The sequence below is a fragment of the Sciurus vulgaris genome, assembly GCF_902686455.1.
Source record: "Sciurus vulgaris genome assembly, chromosome: 1".
NCBI classification, from domain to species: Eukaryota; Metazoa; Chordata; class Mammalia; order Rodentia; family Sciuridae; genus Sciurus; species Sciurus vulgaris.
In genome coordinates, this window is record NC_136461.1 from 52,136,609 (window position 1) to 52,153,787 (window position 17,179).

At 44.6% G+C, this 17,179-nt stretch overlaps 1 protein-coding gene across 1 annotated transcript in view; it reads left to right on the top strand.

Annotated features, from left to right (window-relative positions):
• Positions 1-385: 385 nt before the first annotated feature.
• The window catches only part of PGM1 (phosphoglucomutase 1), a 61,054-nt gene continuing 44,260 nt past the window's right edge, over positions 386-17,179 (top strand). Inside the window, 1 exon segment of the mRNA XM_079134760.1 lies at positions 386-671. Coding sequence (XP_078990886.1) covers positions 426-671 — 246 coding nt within the window. The 5' untranslated portion in view covers positions 386-425.

Genomic DNA, 17,179 nt, shown 5'->3' on the forward strand with positions numbered 1-17,179 from the left:
TTTATACATGATACACTAGTCAAGCCAAAAGAAATCACTACATTGTACTCTTACATTTTATCCACCCCGCCTCATGTCCTTGCCCTAAGACGGGGCCCCTACTCCAACCTCTGCCTCTCCATTTCGGGGAGTGGCGGATTTCCTTGGCTTACCCAGGGGAGGGTAAATCAGAGCGGCTCCGCCCACTCCGCCCGAGCCCCGGCGCTGCGCGCTCCCGGTTCCCCCTCCCTGCGGGACCTGCCGGGAGGTGGGCTGGCGATGGACGGAGCGTCCAGTCTCCTGTCCCTTTAAGGAGGGCCAGCGCGGCCGAGGGAGCCCGCGTGGCCCCAACCCGCCCGCGCCCTCAGCCCAGAGCGACTGCAGCTCCAGCCGCGGCCGCCCCTCGGGTAGCAGTGTCCGCGCCCGCCAGGCAGCGAGTCGCCACCATGGTGAAAATCGTCACTGTTAAGACCCAGGCGTACCCGGACCAAAAGCCGGGCACGAGCGGGCTGCGGAAGCGGGTGAAGGTGTTCCAGGGCAACGCCAACTACGCGGAGAACTTCATCCAGAGTATCATCTCCACGGTGGAGCCCGGGCAGCGGCAGGAGGCCACCCTGGTGGTGGGCGGGGACGGCAGGTTCTACATGAAGGAGGCCATCCGACTCATCGTCCGCATCGCTGCCGCCAACGGGGTAAGGGGCGCGGCGGCTTCTCGGGCATGCGCCCGGGGTGCGTGCGCGACGTGGGGCCCCGGCCCGTCTCGCTCGCGGCTCGGCCACTTCCGTGCGCCGGCCGCCCAGTCTCCCCCCCCGCCTCTCGCGGACTCTTCTGGCCTCGAGGCCCCATGGAGGTTGCCGGGCGCGGTGCGGGGAAGTGGCCACTGGGCCACGCGGAGCTGCTCGTCCGACTCCTTGGGGCGGGGAGACGTGTGAGTGGGGAGCCCGCCTTGACCTTGGGAGGCCCGACCCTCCCGGCTGCCCCTCCCTTCTGCCGCCTGCTGGGAGGTAGTCGTCTCCCCGCGGCTCCCGAGGCCTCTGACATTTACATTAACCTTTGCAGCCTCGGGAGATACTGTTACAGCACGGAGCGCAGTGGCCTTAGCGGGGAAAGGTTAGACAGCCGTCGCCTTGCTCAGAACCCCCTCGCCTCGCCATGGTGGCTTGCTATTCTAGTCCGGGACTGGCGCCTCCCGCTGGCTCAGAGCCTGGCGCTTTGAGGCTAGGGTGGCACGAGCACCCATCCCCCGGGGGCGTCAGGCCAGCGGGTCTGAGCAGGCAGGTGCCAAGACTCCTTCTCCAACCACTAGTTCGCGTTGTGCCTGGTTGCTGGGGCGCGAGGCTTTGGAAAAGGTTGGTCACTGCCGGGCAATGCCCTGGATCTATTCCACCGAGGGGGCTGGAGCTGAATATTGATTAAAACAGAAGCATGCCCTAGGGCGCTCTTATGCAAACAGTCTGGGCAGGCCAGGAAATTAGCGCAACACCTTGGTTCCGCCCCGCAGCCAAGGAACGTTAACCAACTTAATTGGGCAGGTCCACTTGGAGAGGTAAAACCTTAAAAGTGGTTTTTCCATAAATCTGATGAATGAAATGTGGATTTGTAAAGTGGATAATTTGGGGTTGGTTATCCACTCACTTTTTTTAAAATATTTTTTTAGTTGTCAATGGACCTTGATTTTATTTAATTTATTTATTTATATGTGGAGCCGAGGATCGAACCCAGGGCCTCACACATGCCAGGCAAGCGCTCTGCCCCTGAGCCACAACCCCCGCCCTCCACTCCTTTTATAAAACACTTTCAAGGAGTTCTTATAAGGAGCACATTTTCTTTCTGTATTTATAAAAAGATTTTGACGTATATCCAACTTCTCTGGAACCCATTCCCTTTAGTAATATTTTTAGTCATTTTAGTGATACTCTTTCTTGTTAACATTGTGAGTTGTTTTGCCAAGTATCATGATTAGCACTTCTCTTGCGGAGCCTCATTTACCCGATTGTGCAGCCCTCTAAGGTAGATGCTCTTTTATGGAACTTTCTAGTCACTATGAGAACTTAGAAGCTTAGGCAGGTTAAATATATGAGGAAAAGTGAGCTGGGAGGTATAGCTCAGTGGTAGAGCACTTGCCTAACGTGGATTTGGTGCCCAGCATTAAAAAAAATTAATTTACAAGAATTACAACAATGATTTACAAAAATTACAATGGCAGCACTGAGAATCCAATACAGAACTGCAAATCCCAAGGACTTGAGCAACTTCTGAGAACAGAGGCACCCTTGAATCTAAAGTTCTTTTTTCTAGTCTCCAGAGTCTAAACTGGGCCCTATCTGCACCTGCCTCCTTGATTAGACATTTATAAACATCAGTGTGGGAAGTTTGATTTGTTTTCTCTATGCTTTTGAGTTTTCAGACAATTACAGATTTCCATGGGAGAAGAAAAAGCAATAACTGCATCCCAGTGGGTCCCTTCATCGCCCTGTGACCACTTGTGCCAAATTTGGACTTCATTCATTCAACAGATATTGAGCCTTGGTAGGGAGAAATGTGTAGAATGAAAGGATGATTCAGGCACAAGAGCTGTCTCTAAGGAACTTAGAGCATAATGGGAGTTTTAGGGTTCATATGGAAATCTGTTCACTTGGGAGTAGTGTGGGGTAGAAAGGAATGAATTAGTTAAGACCGCAAAAATGTTTTTAAAACCTTATCACCCTTTACCCTACTGCCCTGCTACTCTTCCTGCTTTTAATCAACCTTTGAAAAAGTTCTCTGTATTCACCATCTCTGATTTTTCTTTTTAAACCATCTCTGATTCTTGACTCCCGTTCATTAACCATCTCACTGCAATCTGGCTTCTGCCTCCTCTACCTCTTCACTAAAAGTGCTCTTGCCAGAACCAGTGACTCTGGTTGCTAAACCCCTTTAGATCTTATCAGGACCTTTTTCTTACCTTCTGCCCAACTGACTTTGCATTCTTAGTGATCTTTCTCCCTTGCTTTGACCACTCTCCTACTTTTACTTGAATGTTTTGTTAAGTTCCTTGAGGACTGCTTGCCCTACTTATCCCCTGGCTCGTCACTAGGTTTCTGTCCTTAGCTTACTGCTCTTTGCTTTCATTCTTTATTTCTACCCACCAGGGATTTAAATTTGCTACTTCTTTTCTCCTGGTGTGGTTCACTTCAGACAGCATCTTCAGAAGGCCTTCCCTGACAGGCCTTCCCTCTGCTTTCCTGTGCTTAACTGCTCCTTTACCATGGATGTCTCCAGCACAGATGAATAAGATGCCAGTGAACAGTCGGTTTATATGTCACAGAGCTTATTCTACTGGAGAATAAGCTTCCTTTAGAAAGGGTCTATGTTTTATCTGTAAGTTGTCCTTGGTATCCTTGGGGGATTGGTTTCAGGACTCCCTGTGGATACCAAATTCTGTACATACTCAAGTCCCTTGTATGAAGTGGGATAGTGCTGGGTACACATCTGTAATCCAGCCACTTGGAAGACTGAGGCAGGAGGATCACGACTTCTAGGCCAGCCTGGGCAACTTATCAAGACCCTGTCTCTAAAGAGTTGTTGGGGGTAGTATTTGCATATAATCTACACACATCTTTTTTTTTTTTTTTTTGTGGTACTAGGGATGGAACCTAGGGTGTCATACATATTAGATGAGTACTCTACCACTGAGCCACACCCCCAACCCCAAAACACATCCTTTTGCATAAATCATCTCTAGAGTAATTAAATATATAACATTATGTAAATGCTATGTAAATAGTTTATACTGTATTTTTATTTGTATTATTTTCTATTTGTTTTCCTAAATGTTTTCAGTCTGTGTTTGGTTGAATCTGGATTTGGAAGCCTGATATACAGAAAGCCTGCTATGTCTGCAGTACATGGGACAATATAACATCTTATGAATTCATGTTTATTTGCCCTTGATTGTGAGTGACCTGTGTATTCCAGCACTTAACTTAAAACCAGCGTATAGTTGATAACCAATAAACTTATTCTCATCAAACATTTATTATTGCTTTCTTTGTATCAGACATTGTACTTGAGATACAAAATGTCCCTCCTCTCAGGAAAGATATAGTCTAGAAGGGTAGGTGGACAAGAACACACACAGCATAGTGTGTTAGCTGTTGTGATGGAGGTAAGTGCCAGGTATTGAGGGGCAAGACTGGAGGCAGCTGTCCCTGGGAGGGGAATGCGAAGTGAGGAAGACTTCCTAGGAGGGAGATAGTTGAATTGAGTCGTAAAGATGCATTGGCGTTAGATGCTCTGGGCAGGAGGTGAATGTGCCAGAGGGGAAGAACTCTGGGCAGAATGAACCGGCAGAATGGGAGCAGGGTACTGTTCTCTTGGCTAAGTTATTTAATTTCAGAGCCTTCTTTTCTTCTTCTGTTAAAGTTGGGAATGATAATACATGTCCAGAGAGGCTGTTGTGAGGATTAGAGGAAACTTTACCTGGCAGCCCCTTTTCATCAAAAACATTTGGAATGACACTTGTGTGATCAGTGTTCTGCCTCCATACATAACAGCATTGCCCCTCACCTGCCTGCAACCCTTTAGTCCCCAACTAATATAGAGGGATTCCATGTAGAACCAGCAGGGTGCAGGTGACAAAAAACTAATCGGATTAGTCCAAGTGAGAAAGGAATTTATGGAGCCACTGAAAGTACAAGAGAAGCTCAGTGCAGACTCCTTGGTTCACGCTATTCCTGGTCTCTAACCACTCTGGGCCCAGTGATCTGCCAGTGACCCATAGGAGGAACTGGGGAGAGTTCAAATTCACAAGTAAATGTACAGATAATTATCCTTTGAAAAATAAATTAGATACTTTGAAAGTAAGTGGGGTTTTCATCAATTCCCAGGGGTTCTTTGCCCTGGACTCCTTTGCTACTCCTTTGAGATCATTTCAGAATAATTTTAAGTGAATAAAACAAAACACAAAGGATCCTAAAGGAAATAAAAATTATACTGAAATAAAAGTATTAAGTTAAAAAAATTTGTGATAAAATATGTATGTGCTTCTTTTTTTGCAGGGATGATTGTAGATGGTATTTAGAAATATCTGCAGTTTCATTAAGTTGAGATAATCTGTAGTGTGATTTCTACTGATGATAAAGTCCCAGGGAGCAGTACTATTAGTAGACGTAGTAGTAGAGAAATAATAATGTGGTTTGCTTCCTGCATTTATAACCGAAGGAGATGCTTAATTTCAATTAGAGGTTAGTGAAAACAAAAATGTTTTATTTGTCTTGCCATTCACATTCAGGGATCCCATTGAATTCTACTCATAGACCTTCTGGCAAGCAGGGCAGGTGTTATCTAAGCATCCTGAGTTAAGAACCCTGGATTAAGAAAATAGCCCCTGTTAGCATTAAGTGCTGCCTGCATTAAAATGGACCTCAAATACTCGATGCAGAGATTCAGGGTCTCATGTTCTCAGACCAAACTTGTGGGGTTTTGAGAAGTTCACCTTAGAATGGAGGAACTGTAAGGGAGAGGGCTGGAAAATCTGAACTCTACTGTCTTCCAACTGAAGATTACTCTTCTGAACTTTCATAGGCCCAGTTGCAAGCACTGGTGAAGGATCCTATCTCTGGGTACAGTTCACAACATCTTCTGAGAAGGACAGGGAAGAGTACTGAGCAAAAGAGGGAAAGCTCAAGCACTCTTAGGTAGAGGAGACACATTGCTTAAAATCTGATATCCCTGGATAGGGATGACCTGGCAGAGAAATATCTTTGGGTCACTTTTTAATATGCTCTAACTTCCATGTTTTAAAGTTTTTTAGTTATGATAATTTTTTAAATGATTGCTCTCCCTTTCTGATTTTGAATCAGCATAAACACCAGCATGAATAAGATATTTGTCTCTTTCATTTAGGAGTATACAACCCTTGCAGGGAGATGAGACACAAGGAATACATATGCACAGAAAGAGCAGAAGTCCGAAAAGCACTAAGGTCAGAGAAGGGGAGAACACTCTGGGCCCGGGACAGAAGAGGTGGGACTTGAGCTCCTGAAGGAGTGTACGCAAAGCAAAGAAGGGGGCCACCTTTGAGGAGAGGGGAACAGAAAGACCAGGAAGAGGGAAGAGGCAGGGCTAGTGTTCGGAGCCAGGCACAGTCTTGGTTACGGGAAGTCTTTAAATCAAATTGGGAGCTTTTCTTTCTTGGTTTACTAATTTTGTTGCCTAGTTTTTTTGTCCTTTCTTAAATCTAATGCCCATAGAACATCAGAGACTGTTCAAACTAAAGCCTTTTTGTTAAACAAAACTAGATAAGGAAGAACCAGAGACTGTCTTTGGAAAAATGATTCATTTGGTAATATTGAGCACCTACTGCATGCTGTTCTTCGTACTAGGACACAGCAGTAAACGGAAGAGTATCTTTCATAGAGCTGGGAGGCTGTAGTTGAGAGAGACAGATGATAAATATGTCAGATAAAGAGAAATTCTCTGAAGAAAATAAACCTGGTGCAAGGAGAGAACATTTTGGGGTGAGCTGCTGTCTTCAGTGTGGTCATTGGGAAAGCCTCTCTGGTAAACCTCATGGGAGCAGAGACCTGAGTGAAGCGTAGCTGGGAGCCAGGCACGGATCTGTGAAAGACGTCTAGGCAGAGGGAGACTTAATAGAGGATAAGCATATTCACTCATTTAACATTGTAAATATGCTCCAAGAAAGTAAACATAGTGCAGTGTCATTGTATGAAGGGTCCCGATATATTATGAAGGCTTACGTAGAGTGTATTATTGTATTATACATGATCTTAGGATAATAAGAGGCATAATCATCTTTGATGAAATATTTAATAATAAACTTCTGTCTTGGACTCAAAGGATAGGAAACACTTTTCATTGACCCTCAGGTTAAATATTTGGGGGTCTGCAAATTAAACTTATAAAAGATGGATTAGCAACAAAAATACATCTGTGGAGTTTCACAGAAAAACGTGACTGGAGGCAGTTAGAATTTGTGGCTTATATACCATGTTATTAGAGGAAGTGGGAAGGCAGGAGGGCACTTGCTGGACAGCATGACTTTTGGGAAAATCAAATGGGCCTTTAAGAGAATAGGTGGGAAACAGGATAGTTTTGTGACAGTGCCTAAGTACTAAAAGTTAATCTTTCCTGGTTGTGAATCTCCTGGAAGGGGGATTTATGACAATTGAGTTCTTTGGGGATACCCTGCTTTAAGATAGAGGAGAGAGTTTAGTAAGAAGCTATTCTCAAGTGCCTTCAACTCAAAATAAATTTTTTTTTTTTTTTGCCACAGCAGCATATGTGGTCCCCTTCAGACTTCAGATGAATTTGCAGAATGACTTCAAGTGACCTACTCTGTTATTCTTTCTTTCTTTTTTTTTTAATTTTTTTTAGTTGTTGATAGACCTTTATTTTATTCAATTATTTATATGTGGTGCTGAGAATCGGACCCAGTGCCTCACACATGCTAGGCAAGTGCTCTACCACAGCCACAACCCCAGCCCCACTGCATTATTCCTTTATCATGGTACTGAGAATCAAACCCAGGGCCTTGTGCATGCCAGTCCAGCAGTCTACCACTGAACTCCATCCCAGCCCTAACACTTCCAAAGCCGAAAAGTTTGAACTGATCCATTTATTCTCCTCTAAGTTCCTATGAAGTCTCCATAGACATACCTCGTCATTCTATTGACTTTGAAACTGTGCTCATAGTTGGGATCCACCTTTAAAAAATGGCTGCTGAGTGGGTAAAATAAGTTATTAGGAGCTCAGTATGGGCTTCAGTTGGGAGGATTTGGAGAAGCTTCTCATTTGGTGTCATTTGGGCAGTAGAATTGCAAAGGGGCAGCCCTATGGGGTGGTTTAAAATGGTAAGAAGAATGTGTCCTTTCCTTTTGCTGTGCAAATGGATGTAAGCTGAGATTTTTTTTAGGGGGGGAGGGGGGTGTTCGCTTGCTCTGTTTTATTTTAACTTCAACAATTAAAAGTCCTTCTTCCCTTTGCTTCTCTCAGTCACCACTGAACTGAGACCTGAGGCGTAAAGACAGCCCTGAAGAAACCCTCAGGGACTGCCAGTTAAGTCACGCCAATAAAATTTTAATCCCCTTTATCATTATTTTTTTATATTGGAAACATTTTCCTTCCATCCTCCTCTTCATGAGTGCTATGATTTGAATATGGTTTAGGTGTGTCCCCTGGAGGTTCATGGATTAGAAGCTTGGTTCCTGGTGCAGTGATATTAAAAAAAAAAAAAAAAGTCATGGGGTTTAAGAGGTGGGATTTAGTGGGTGTTAGTTTCTCTGCTCTTGACTTGCTGTCTTGCCTTTTGATCTTCCTCTTGTGTGTATAACCACCATGATACAATCTGCCATGAGTTGGTGCTGCTAGGGGATACTCTCCAGAGCCTTCTAATGCTGTTTGAAACTTAGCCTTCAAAACTGTTAGCTAAATGAACTTATTTTCTTTATACTGTACCCAGTTTCAGGTGTTGCATTAAAGCAACAGAAAATGGACTAACTCAACCAGTACCTCAAAGTGTTTCTGAAAAGATGAAATGTGATAGATGATGTGGCTGATTTGTCTGGCCCATTAGTGGAGTTGGAACTGGATCTTTGGTCTTCTGATATTTCATCCAGTTGATCTTTTCCATGAATAAATGTATCTCAAAGCTTAAGTATTTCTGGGAATTGTTATATATCCCAGTTAAAGTTTGTGGAAACTAGATTGGGCAGTGTTAACTATGACTTTCAGAGTTTTTAATGTTGAGTGAGTCCTGTGAGTTTGCAAGAGGATCCCGAATGGAATGATTTGGGGAACTACTACCAATCTATACCATGTTGGGTTTATATGCCCATCTGTACCTTAGAAGAATCTTCCCAGAATTAAGTCTGATTTCTTTTAAAACTGGTGTTAATGGCACAAAGTGAGGTTGAGGTCTGTTTTCCTATAGATACATACCAGGTGGCTTATTTGGCAGCTAATGGCATGAATTTGTTTTTGGCTACTCTGAGTGCAAGTGATTCAGCACAAGGTGTATTTTCCTATCAGGTTGCTGAGTGGTAGAGTTATAGGGTAAGTAATGGAAGTCCTGACCAAATTTGGCCCCTGCACTGTACTCCAGCCTGCTCACAAGCACCTCTGTTGCTCAGGAGTGAATTAAAATGGCTGCTCTCTGGTGTGAATTCAGTGGGCTCAGTCAGCATGGTGCAGTAGCCGTTTTGGGGATCCACACCAGATAGTTCAACTGTACTGTGCTGGGACAGAGCAGAAAAGAAAACAGGCCCATCCTCACCACTTGGGACTTAAGCTTGAAAGGTTCATGTTTGAGGGTTGGTGGGTCATAGACAACAAACCAACAACTGCTGGGGCACACCAGTGCTGTTTGGGGTGAGTAAGGCAGGCAGGGAGAGAAAAGAGGTTTAGCCGACATAGGTAAGGAGTGCCCACTCGACCCAGACCTGAAGGGAAGAGGAGAGGAGAATGTTCCAGACAGAAGCAGAGGTGAGAGAGCTTGACCTGTTGAAGAGGTGCCACACCCCCAACTTTATATTTTTGTTTCAGAATTTACAAAAGGCAAGCACACCTAAAAATACACTTCATGTTTGATAATTTTACATGATACTCCTGCATGCATTGCTTCATTTCCTCTACAGTCGAGTACGGCCAAGCTGGGTGAAGGGTTAAGCAGGGAAGGAAGCAGTTGGTATGGAGTGTAGTTCTTGCCACTTGATTTAAAGCCACTTTTCTTACCATTGGAATGAATTAAAACCAGCTTATGGAATCACAGTGTAAAATAAGAGGCAAAATCCACATCAAGGCACAACAGTTTTTCTTCCTTTCATGGTCTCCATAAAAAAGTGAGAGCTGAGCCAGTAGACTGCAGTCCTAGGACCAGCTGGGATCAGCAGTAACAAATCACTGCCTATCTTCCAGCTAATACAGGGAAGCCGCATTTGCCAAGGACTGGATTCTGGAGTTGGAAATGAAGATGATATTTTAGGATAATCAAAATCGCCCTTACAATCCCTATGTAAATTATCACGTTGAAGAACATGTACAACACAATGTGTGTGTCTGTAGATTCTAGAATGTCATTTGGCACAGCGAGCTGCTCAGACTTTGAGAGACATGTGCAATCTAGGTCGAGCAAGGCATGTGGTTGTTGAGTGGAAAGGTAGCAGAATTGCCTGTGCTATTTAAATTTCACTCTTTTCCTCTTTGTTTGCCTGACAGTTATATATAATTAAGTTTGTGCAAGAGAAATACTTGTCTGATGTGACTACATTGCAAATGCCTGCTACTACTCAGTTGTACATATGAGAAGCATCTCAGTTGTAATTCAACACATGTGACTTGGAACATGATGTACTTGTGACTTTCTACCCGGGTTATATTGAAATCTTAGCTAGATTTCTCTATCAAAGCTTGTCCTCCCTTTGTAGCTCAGCTTGTTCATCAGCTCTGGAAGATAACACTTTGGGGTGCCTCCCAAACTGAATTCAGCATTCGCCATGTAGCCTGTATTTTAAGTCAAATACTTTGTATAATTATATAGACTGCACTGTTGTAACAGAGACTCAAAACAACAATCAAATAACTCAGAAGTTTTTCGCCCTCATGGACTAGTCTATTGTAAGCAGGCAGGGACAAGTGTGATAGCTCTGTGGTGTTGGAAGCCAGCTTACTTGACTCTAGTAGCTTCGCCGTCTTGAAGGGATTGCACTTGCCCACCTGGTTGCTGATGGCTCCCCAGCACCACATTCATGTTTCATCCTGTGGGCATGAGAAAAAGATGGGTGTGTTTGTCAGCTTCCTATTACTCTAACAAATACCTGAGGTTGATAAGAGAAGAAAGGTTTATTTTGACTCACTGTTCTGGAGGTTTTAGTTGATGACCAGTTGACCCCATTGCTTTGGGCCTAAGGTAACCATGATAAGAGTGTGAAAAGGCCCACTTACCTCATGATGAAGCACAAAAGAGAGGAAGAAGAATGGGCAGGGTCCCACTATCCCCTTGGGGGAAAACCCCAAGTGATCTAAAAGCTCCCACTAGACCCCGCCTCTTAAAGGTTCCACCACCTCCCAATAGCACCATGGACTCGGGGACCAAGCCTTTAACACATGGGCCTTTCAGGGGACACTCATTCAAATAATAGCAATGGAGCAAAGTGCCTTTGCCCTTCGAATCTGGAAAGTAATCACCTGACTCCTGCTGACAATTCATTGGCTGGATCTAACATGTAAGCCATAGTTACTTTAAAGAAGGACTGAAAAAGGTATACTTTATATTGGAAGACATGTGACCAGCTAAAATGGGGGTTCTGTTACTTTAAAAAAGAGAGGGAAAACTCTAAATCCCTGCCCTTGTCAGTTGCCCCTTTGGCCGTGCGGATAACTATGCCGACTGTTCTTGCCACCTCTCCACCCCCAAAACCACATCACTCCTCCAGAGAGGAGGCGTCCCACATTCCTCTGGTCACTCAGTTCAGTGTCTGTGAGTCCCGGGTGCGGGTATACCTCTCTCCATCTGGGCCATGTGTGGCTCCTTGTGGTTCAAAGTCCAATAAATTTAAAGGCAAATTATCAGCTCCCTCCTCCCCACCATCTGTCTGTCTGTCTGTCTATCTCTACATAACACACATACAGATCTAGTTCTGTGTAGTTATATATAGTCATGTGTATACAGCAGCCACCAGTCATAGAGGTCACACTGTGCTGGAGGGCAGCGGCAGACTCCCTGCCCTGGAAATGGGTATGTCACAGAGAGCGCTGGTTCTGCCTCAGGAAGGAACTCTCCATATCTGTCCTTTCTTCACATAGTTGGGGACATTGAAGAGGAGGCACCGAAAGCCCTTTTGGGGGTTGCACAGCATCTGCAACCTGCTTCCTGTTGATGAGAGCCGGGGGCAGGGGAAGGATGGTGCAGACTGGGCTTACGGTGTCCTTCCTGTGCAGCTAGTTTCCTCACAAACTCATTAGGCGTCTGGCCTAGTGTGATCAACTCCATGTGCTGGGAACCACGGTAAAGTTTCTTAGCTACACAGAGTTTTGAAGCCTGAAAACTAACTGACTTACTTATTGGCCTCTGCCTTGGTTCTCCATTGCCAATGGCCACTTGGGACAACAGGAAAGGACATTCTGGGTGAGAGGGCAGTATTCATCATTTTGTATTTGCTGGTGGACTAGCCACTGTCTGACAGGGAATCCTGAAGCAGACTTGACACAACCTCTTCTGCTTAGCCGGCTGCTTCATGTGTAGCTACTTTAGTTTGGGAACAGAAACAGCTGTCATCTCAACTCTGCAGTATCACCAAGTACTGGACTAGGGCGACATTGCTTGCAGACCACAGTCAAAGAAAACTTCCCTCAGCAAAGTCATAACCTCCTCCACTTCTGCCTGCTAATTGGCCAGCCCTGGCCTGAGCTCTCTGAATTGTGGCAAGAAGTAGCCAATGACACATTCTGAATTCTCCAACCATTCACCTTGAGCTACAGGTGTGGTTGCTCAGTGGTCTGCCTTCCAAGCTGTCAGAGGAAGCAGTTTTTTCACAGCATAAATGACATGCTGATGCCAGGTATTTTAGATTCTGCTTTGGTACTGATTTTGGTGGGGGAGAGGTGCAGATAGCACCTGAGGACTTATACCTGGTAGGCAAGTGCTCTGCCATTAAGCTACATCCCCAACCCTTTCTTCTTATTATATTTTAAAACAGGGTCTTGCCAAGTTGCCTAGGCCTTGAATTTGTGATCCTCTTACCTGAGTAGCTGGGATAACAGGCATGCTCCATCACACCTGGCTAACTTTTTTTCTTGTTAGTTAAAATGTAGACTTGACTGCTGTAACAAAGTTCCAAAATATGGTACTTGAAATAAAAGCTTATAGCAATAGAACCCTTTTGGTCTGGTCATGGACTGCATGTGGATAGTCCAGGGCTGGTGTGTGGCTCTGTCATGCAAATGGACATGTTGCTTTTTTGCTCAGTACAGTGCTACTCTAATCAGTGGCAAACCATCCAAGATGCTGACCACCACCATGCTTCATTCTAGCCAACAGGAAGTGGGGAGAGAGGAAAAGATTATACCTATCAATTTCATTCATGTCTCACTGACCAAAGCTTAACTAAGGTCACCTCTAGCAACCAGGGAAGCTGGGAAATACCTACTTTGTACTGGGTGTTAAACGACATACTAAACACAGAGGATTGTCAAGGTAAATGAAGGGGACAATTGATTTTGAAGAAAACCCAGCAATCATTATCTTCCAAGTTTGGTGGAAGTAACTCAGTCATTTTCAAGTGGTACAGAGAGGAGGCAGAACTTAATTTTATATAGCTAACTAGATTTTTGGAAGAGACAGGGACTGTCAATATTCCAACTACCACCTTGGGAAAGGAACAAAGGCATAACATTCCCACTGTGGGAGACCTTTGAAATTAAATGCTTTATCAAGATATGATCCACACACATACAGTTAACCCATTAATAAGTGTACAATTCAGTGTTGGTTACAGCAGGGGGTACCAAATCTCACTGTTGCCCAGGCTGGCCTTGAACTCCTGAGCTCAAGCAATCTTCCTGCCTAAGTCTCCCAAGTTGCCAGCACTGTTGGCAGGTACCACTGTGCTTGCCCAGCAGTACATTTTAGTGTGTTCATAAAGTTATGCAACCATCACCACAATCTAATTTTAGACTACTTCCATGACCCCCCCAAAACCTCCATATATGAGCAGTCAATCTTCCTTGCTCCCCTGACCCCTTTTGTTTTAAGTGATCATTGATTTACTATCCGTATCTTAATTTGTGTGGGTGAATTTACATGAACCAGATGTCCAGTTTTGATTGCTAGCCAGGGGAGGTTACATAGAGCACATAAAGCCCCAGGAACATGAGTAACAAAGGTAAAGCATTTGTGTGAAGAACAGTGAAATTGGTCTTGGTTTTAGTCAGCTTCTCATTGCTATAACACAGAACCTGAGATATTAACTTATAAAGTGAGAAGGTTTATTCTGGCTTAGGCTTCAGGCCATGATCAGGCAGACCCACTGCTTTTGGATCTGTGCTAAGATAGCACATCATAGGCAGGGGGAGCATATGGCAGAGCACAACCATGATCATCACAAGCCAGGGAGCACAAAAAAGGAAATGGACTGGGTGGGGTCCCACAAACCACCCCCAGGGCATGCCCTCGATGACCTAAAGACCTCCCATGAGGCCTCTGCTCTGAAAGGTTCCATTCCCAATAGTGCCCCCGGGAACACTCAAGGTCCAAATGACATTACTGTCCATGCTTCCATGTGCACCATCCTGAGCATTGGAGGTACAGAGCTAAAGAGGCCCTCGTTCTCAAGGGATCCCAGTTGAATTGGGAAAAGTCAGACATGATAAATGGACACCACCACCAGGTGCTATACAAGCTAACACTCAACAACAACAACAAAAATACCTGTGGGAGCTGAGGGCCAGCCTGGGATGGGAGTGTGTGTGAGTTTGTGTGTGTGCGTGTGTGCATAGTGTGGCCAGTAAAGGCTTTCTGCAGGAGATGAGTCTGTTTTTCTCAGCAGACTCTCTGTCCAAAGCAGACCAAACTGTCAAAAAAAAAAGGGAGAGATTTCTCTAGGAGCGTAGCTTCTTCATTTTCACGAGTGTAAGCAATCAAATTTCTTTTCTTTTTTTTTTACAAACATACTTGAACTTATATATCGCAATTAGTATTGTACCCTACAAAATGGCCACCCTGGGAACTGTGCACTTACTCCAGCGATGCATCCAGTGCTCAGAGCATTTTGAAATTCCGTGGGAATTATTTTTCAGCCAGTCGGTTTATGGGTCACCTAGGAAAACCAGTCACATATTTTATAGTCATGCCTCATTTTTCACCCAAAACGATGTAACAAGATTGATCACCCACTTTATTCATTAGATATGGCCGACCAATTTTTGTCTCTTCCCAAAGTTCAAGTCTATTCTCAAAGGGTGAAATGCGTTATGACTGAGGACTTTCAAAGAAAGTGCCACAGACAGGACAGAAAGACCGTTCACCCAAGAAGAGTGAGTGTGATGTCAGCATTGTTTGAATAAATTTGCTGCTTCCCAAGATGATTGTTTTCAAAGAGATAGCACTCATTGAGATGAATACGCTCTGGCATAACTATTTCAAGTGAGTTCCGTATGTTACACCGTTCCAGCACACTGCCTGGAGAGGCCTTAGAAGACGGCTCATGCTGAGGGAGGCTGCTGTTCTGCTTTCCTCCTGCAGTCTGCTCTGGTGGCTGGGGATATGGTTTTCTTCCATTCTAGTGAACATCAAAACGTGCTTTGGTTGTGCATTTTGGAGTTGTGCACAATGGAGAGGTTTGTTTAAACAGAAGTAGACCCGACGGGTAATACTGGACCCTGACCCAGGAAGAGAGAGACCGGTCAGCTCTAAGCTTCTGAAACCAAAAACCCAAGCATTAAACCTGTGCCCACCTTGACTCAAAGAGGGTCTTGTTGTTGCAATGAGGCCAAAAATGGAGCTGGGGTGATACAACTTGGGGACAGAGAAGGACCTTTTTTATTTAATTATAAGTATGTTCTATGGCCTCCATGGGGCCTTGAAGAATGTGTTCTGTAGAGCCAGAAGAAATACAATTTTAAAGAAAAAATTAAAGGAAAACAAGGGGGAAATAAATGTGGAAACTCAGATGGACTCAGGAGTAAGATGGCACCCATCGGGAAAACTTCCTCTCTGGGCAGGGCCAACAGTTGACTCCAAGCTCTTTGTGGTCAAATCTGTGAGAAACCACACAGTTCAGCATTGCTAGTTCTCCCACATGTAGACTTGATAGAAAAAGTAATAATATCTGCCTTGAAAGACTCAATGAAATGAACCAAAATTAGTGAAGCACTTTCCATAATACTTTTTCAGTAAATAGACAATTCTGGTTATCTAACTATTATTATATTATTCCAAATTCTGAGGCCTTTGGAGTGTAGGGTGGGGGGATGGCCTAAGTGAGGGTCTTCTGTCTGCTGCTACTCTACCTCTCTGCTTGGATGTCCCTTTCTGTCTCCATCCACATATTGTCCCTGGGATTTGATCTGCCAGGCAGTTTGTAGAACGCAACTATAAGCCCAATGATTTGAGGCCATCCCCTGGTTGGAGTCTTGAGCTAGCAATGGATAGCTCCAGATGGATTTGCAGCGTTGGTCTCTGGAATGGTTCACTGGCCCAGCCAGTGTTGTGTTGTAGGTGGGAAGCCACAAGGAATGTGTGCTGGCGGTGCTGCAAATTTGGACACACGAATTTGTTCATTCAGCAAGCATTGAACTCTGTGTGTGTGCACCAGACACTGTGCGAAGTGGTTGGTAGTAAGACAAAGTCTTGGTCTCCAGATGCTCGTGCTAGCAGAGGAGATGGGCACATCGATGTGTAGTTACACAAAGATGGTGTGGATACCAGTATATTAATGCCTTGTGTCTGATGCAACAAATGACCACATACTGAGGGCCTTAAACCACAGAAATTAATTTTTTTACATTGTGGAGAGTGGAAGTCAAAAACTAAGGTGTTAGCAGTGCATGCTTTAGGGGCACATCTTTCTTTGTCACTTTTAGCTTTTAGAGACTCCAGGTGTTCCTTGGTTTATGTCTGTATAATTCCAGTCTCTGTCTCTGACTTCATATGGCCTTCTTTATGTGTATGTCTTCTCTTCTGTTTCTTTTAAGTACCTTGTTGTTGAATTTAGGGTCATCTCATCTCAATATTAAATTTAGTTAGATCTGCAAATACTCTTACCGAACAAGGTCACAACCATAGGCTCGAGTGGAACTAACTTTGTGGGGAAGAGAGTTCACGATAGCTAGCATGGAGGGGAACACAGGGAGAGCACCAGGATCGGGGAGGCAAGACCAAGGATGTCCTCACAGATGAGGCAAAATGAAGAGATAGGAGGGGCGAGTTAGAAGCGGGGCAGAGTGGATACTACTCAGTGCCTCTAGTCAGTAGCTCTGTGGCCCTATTTAAATGGATGCTAATAACAATTGAGAAGGTTTCAGAACTTCATTGTCTACACTGCTTCTGCCTCTGACATAATGCCACGTGGAAGGCAGGCCACTTGGTGGCACCCTGAATTTTGCCAAGTATCTTTACCAAGTTTATAGTGATGAGTTGGAATTGAAGACTTTGGTTCAAACCTCAGTTTTGTGTGATGTGCTGTGGATTATCATGCACTCTGCT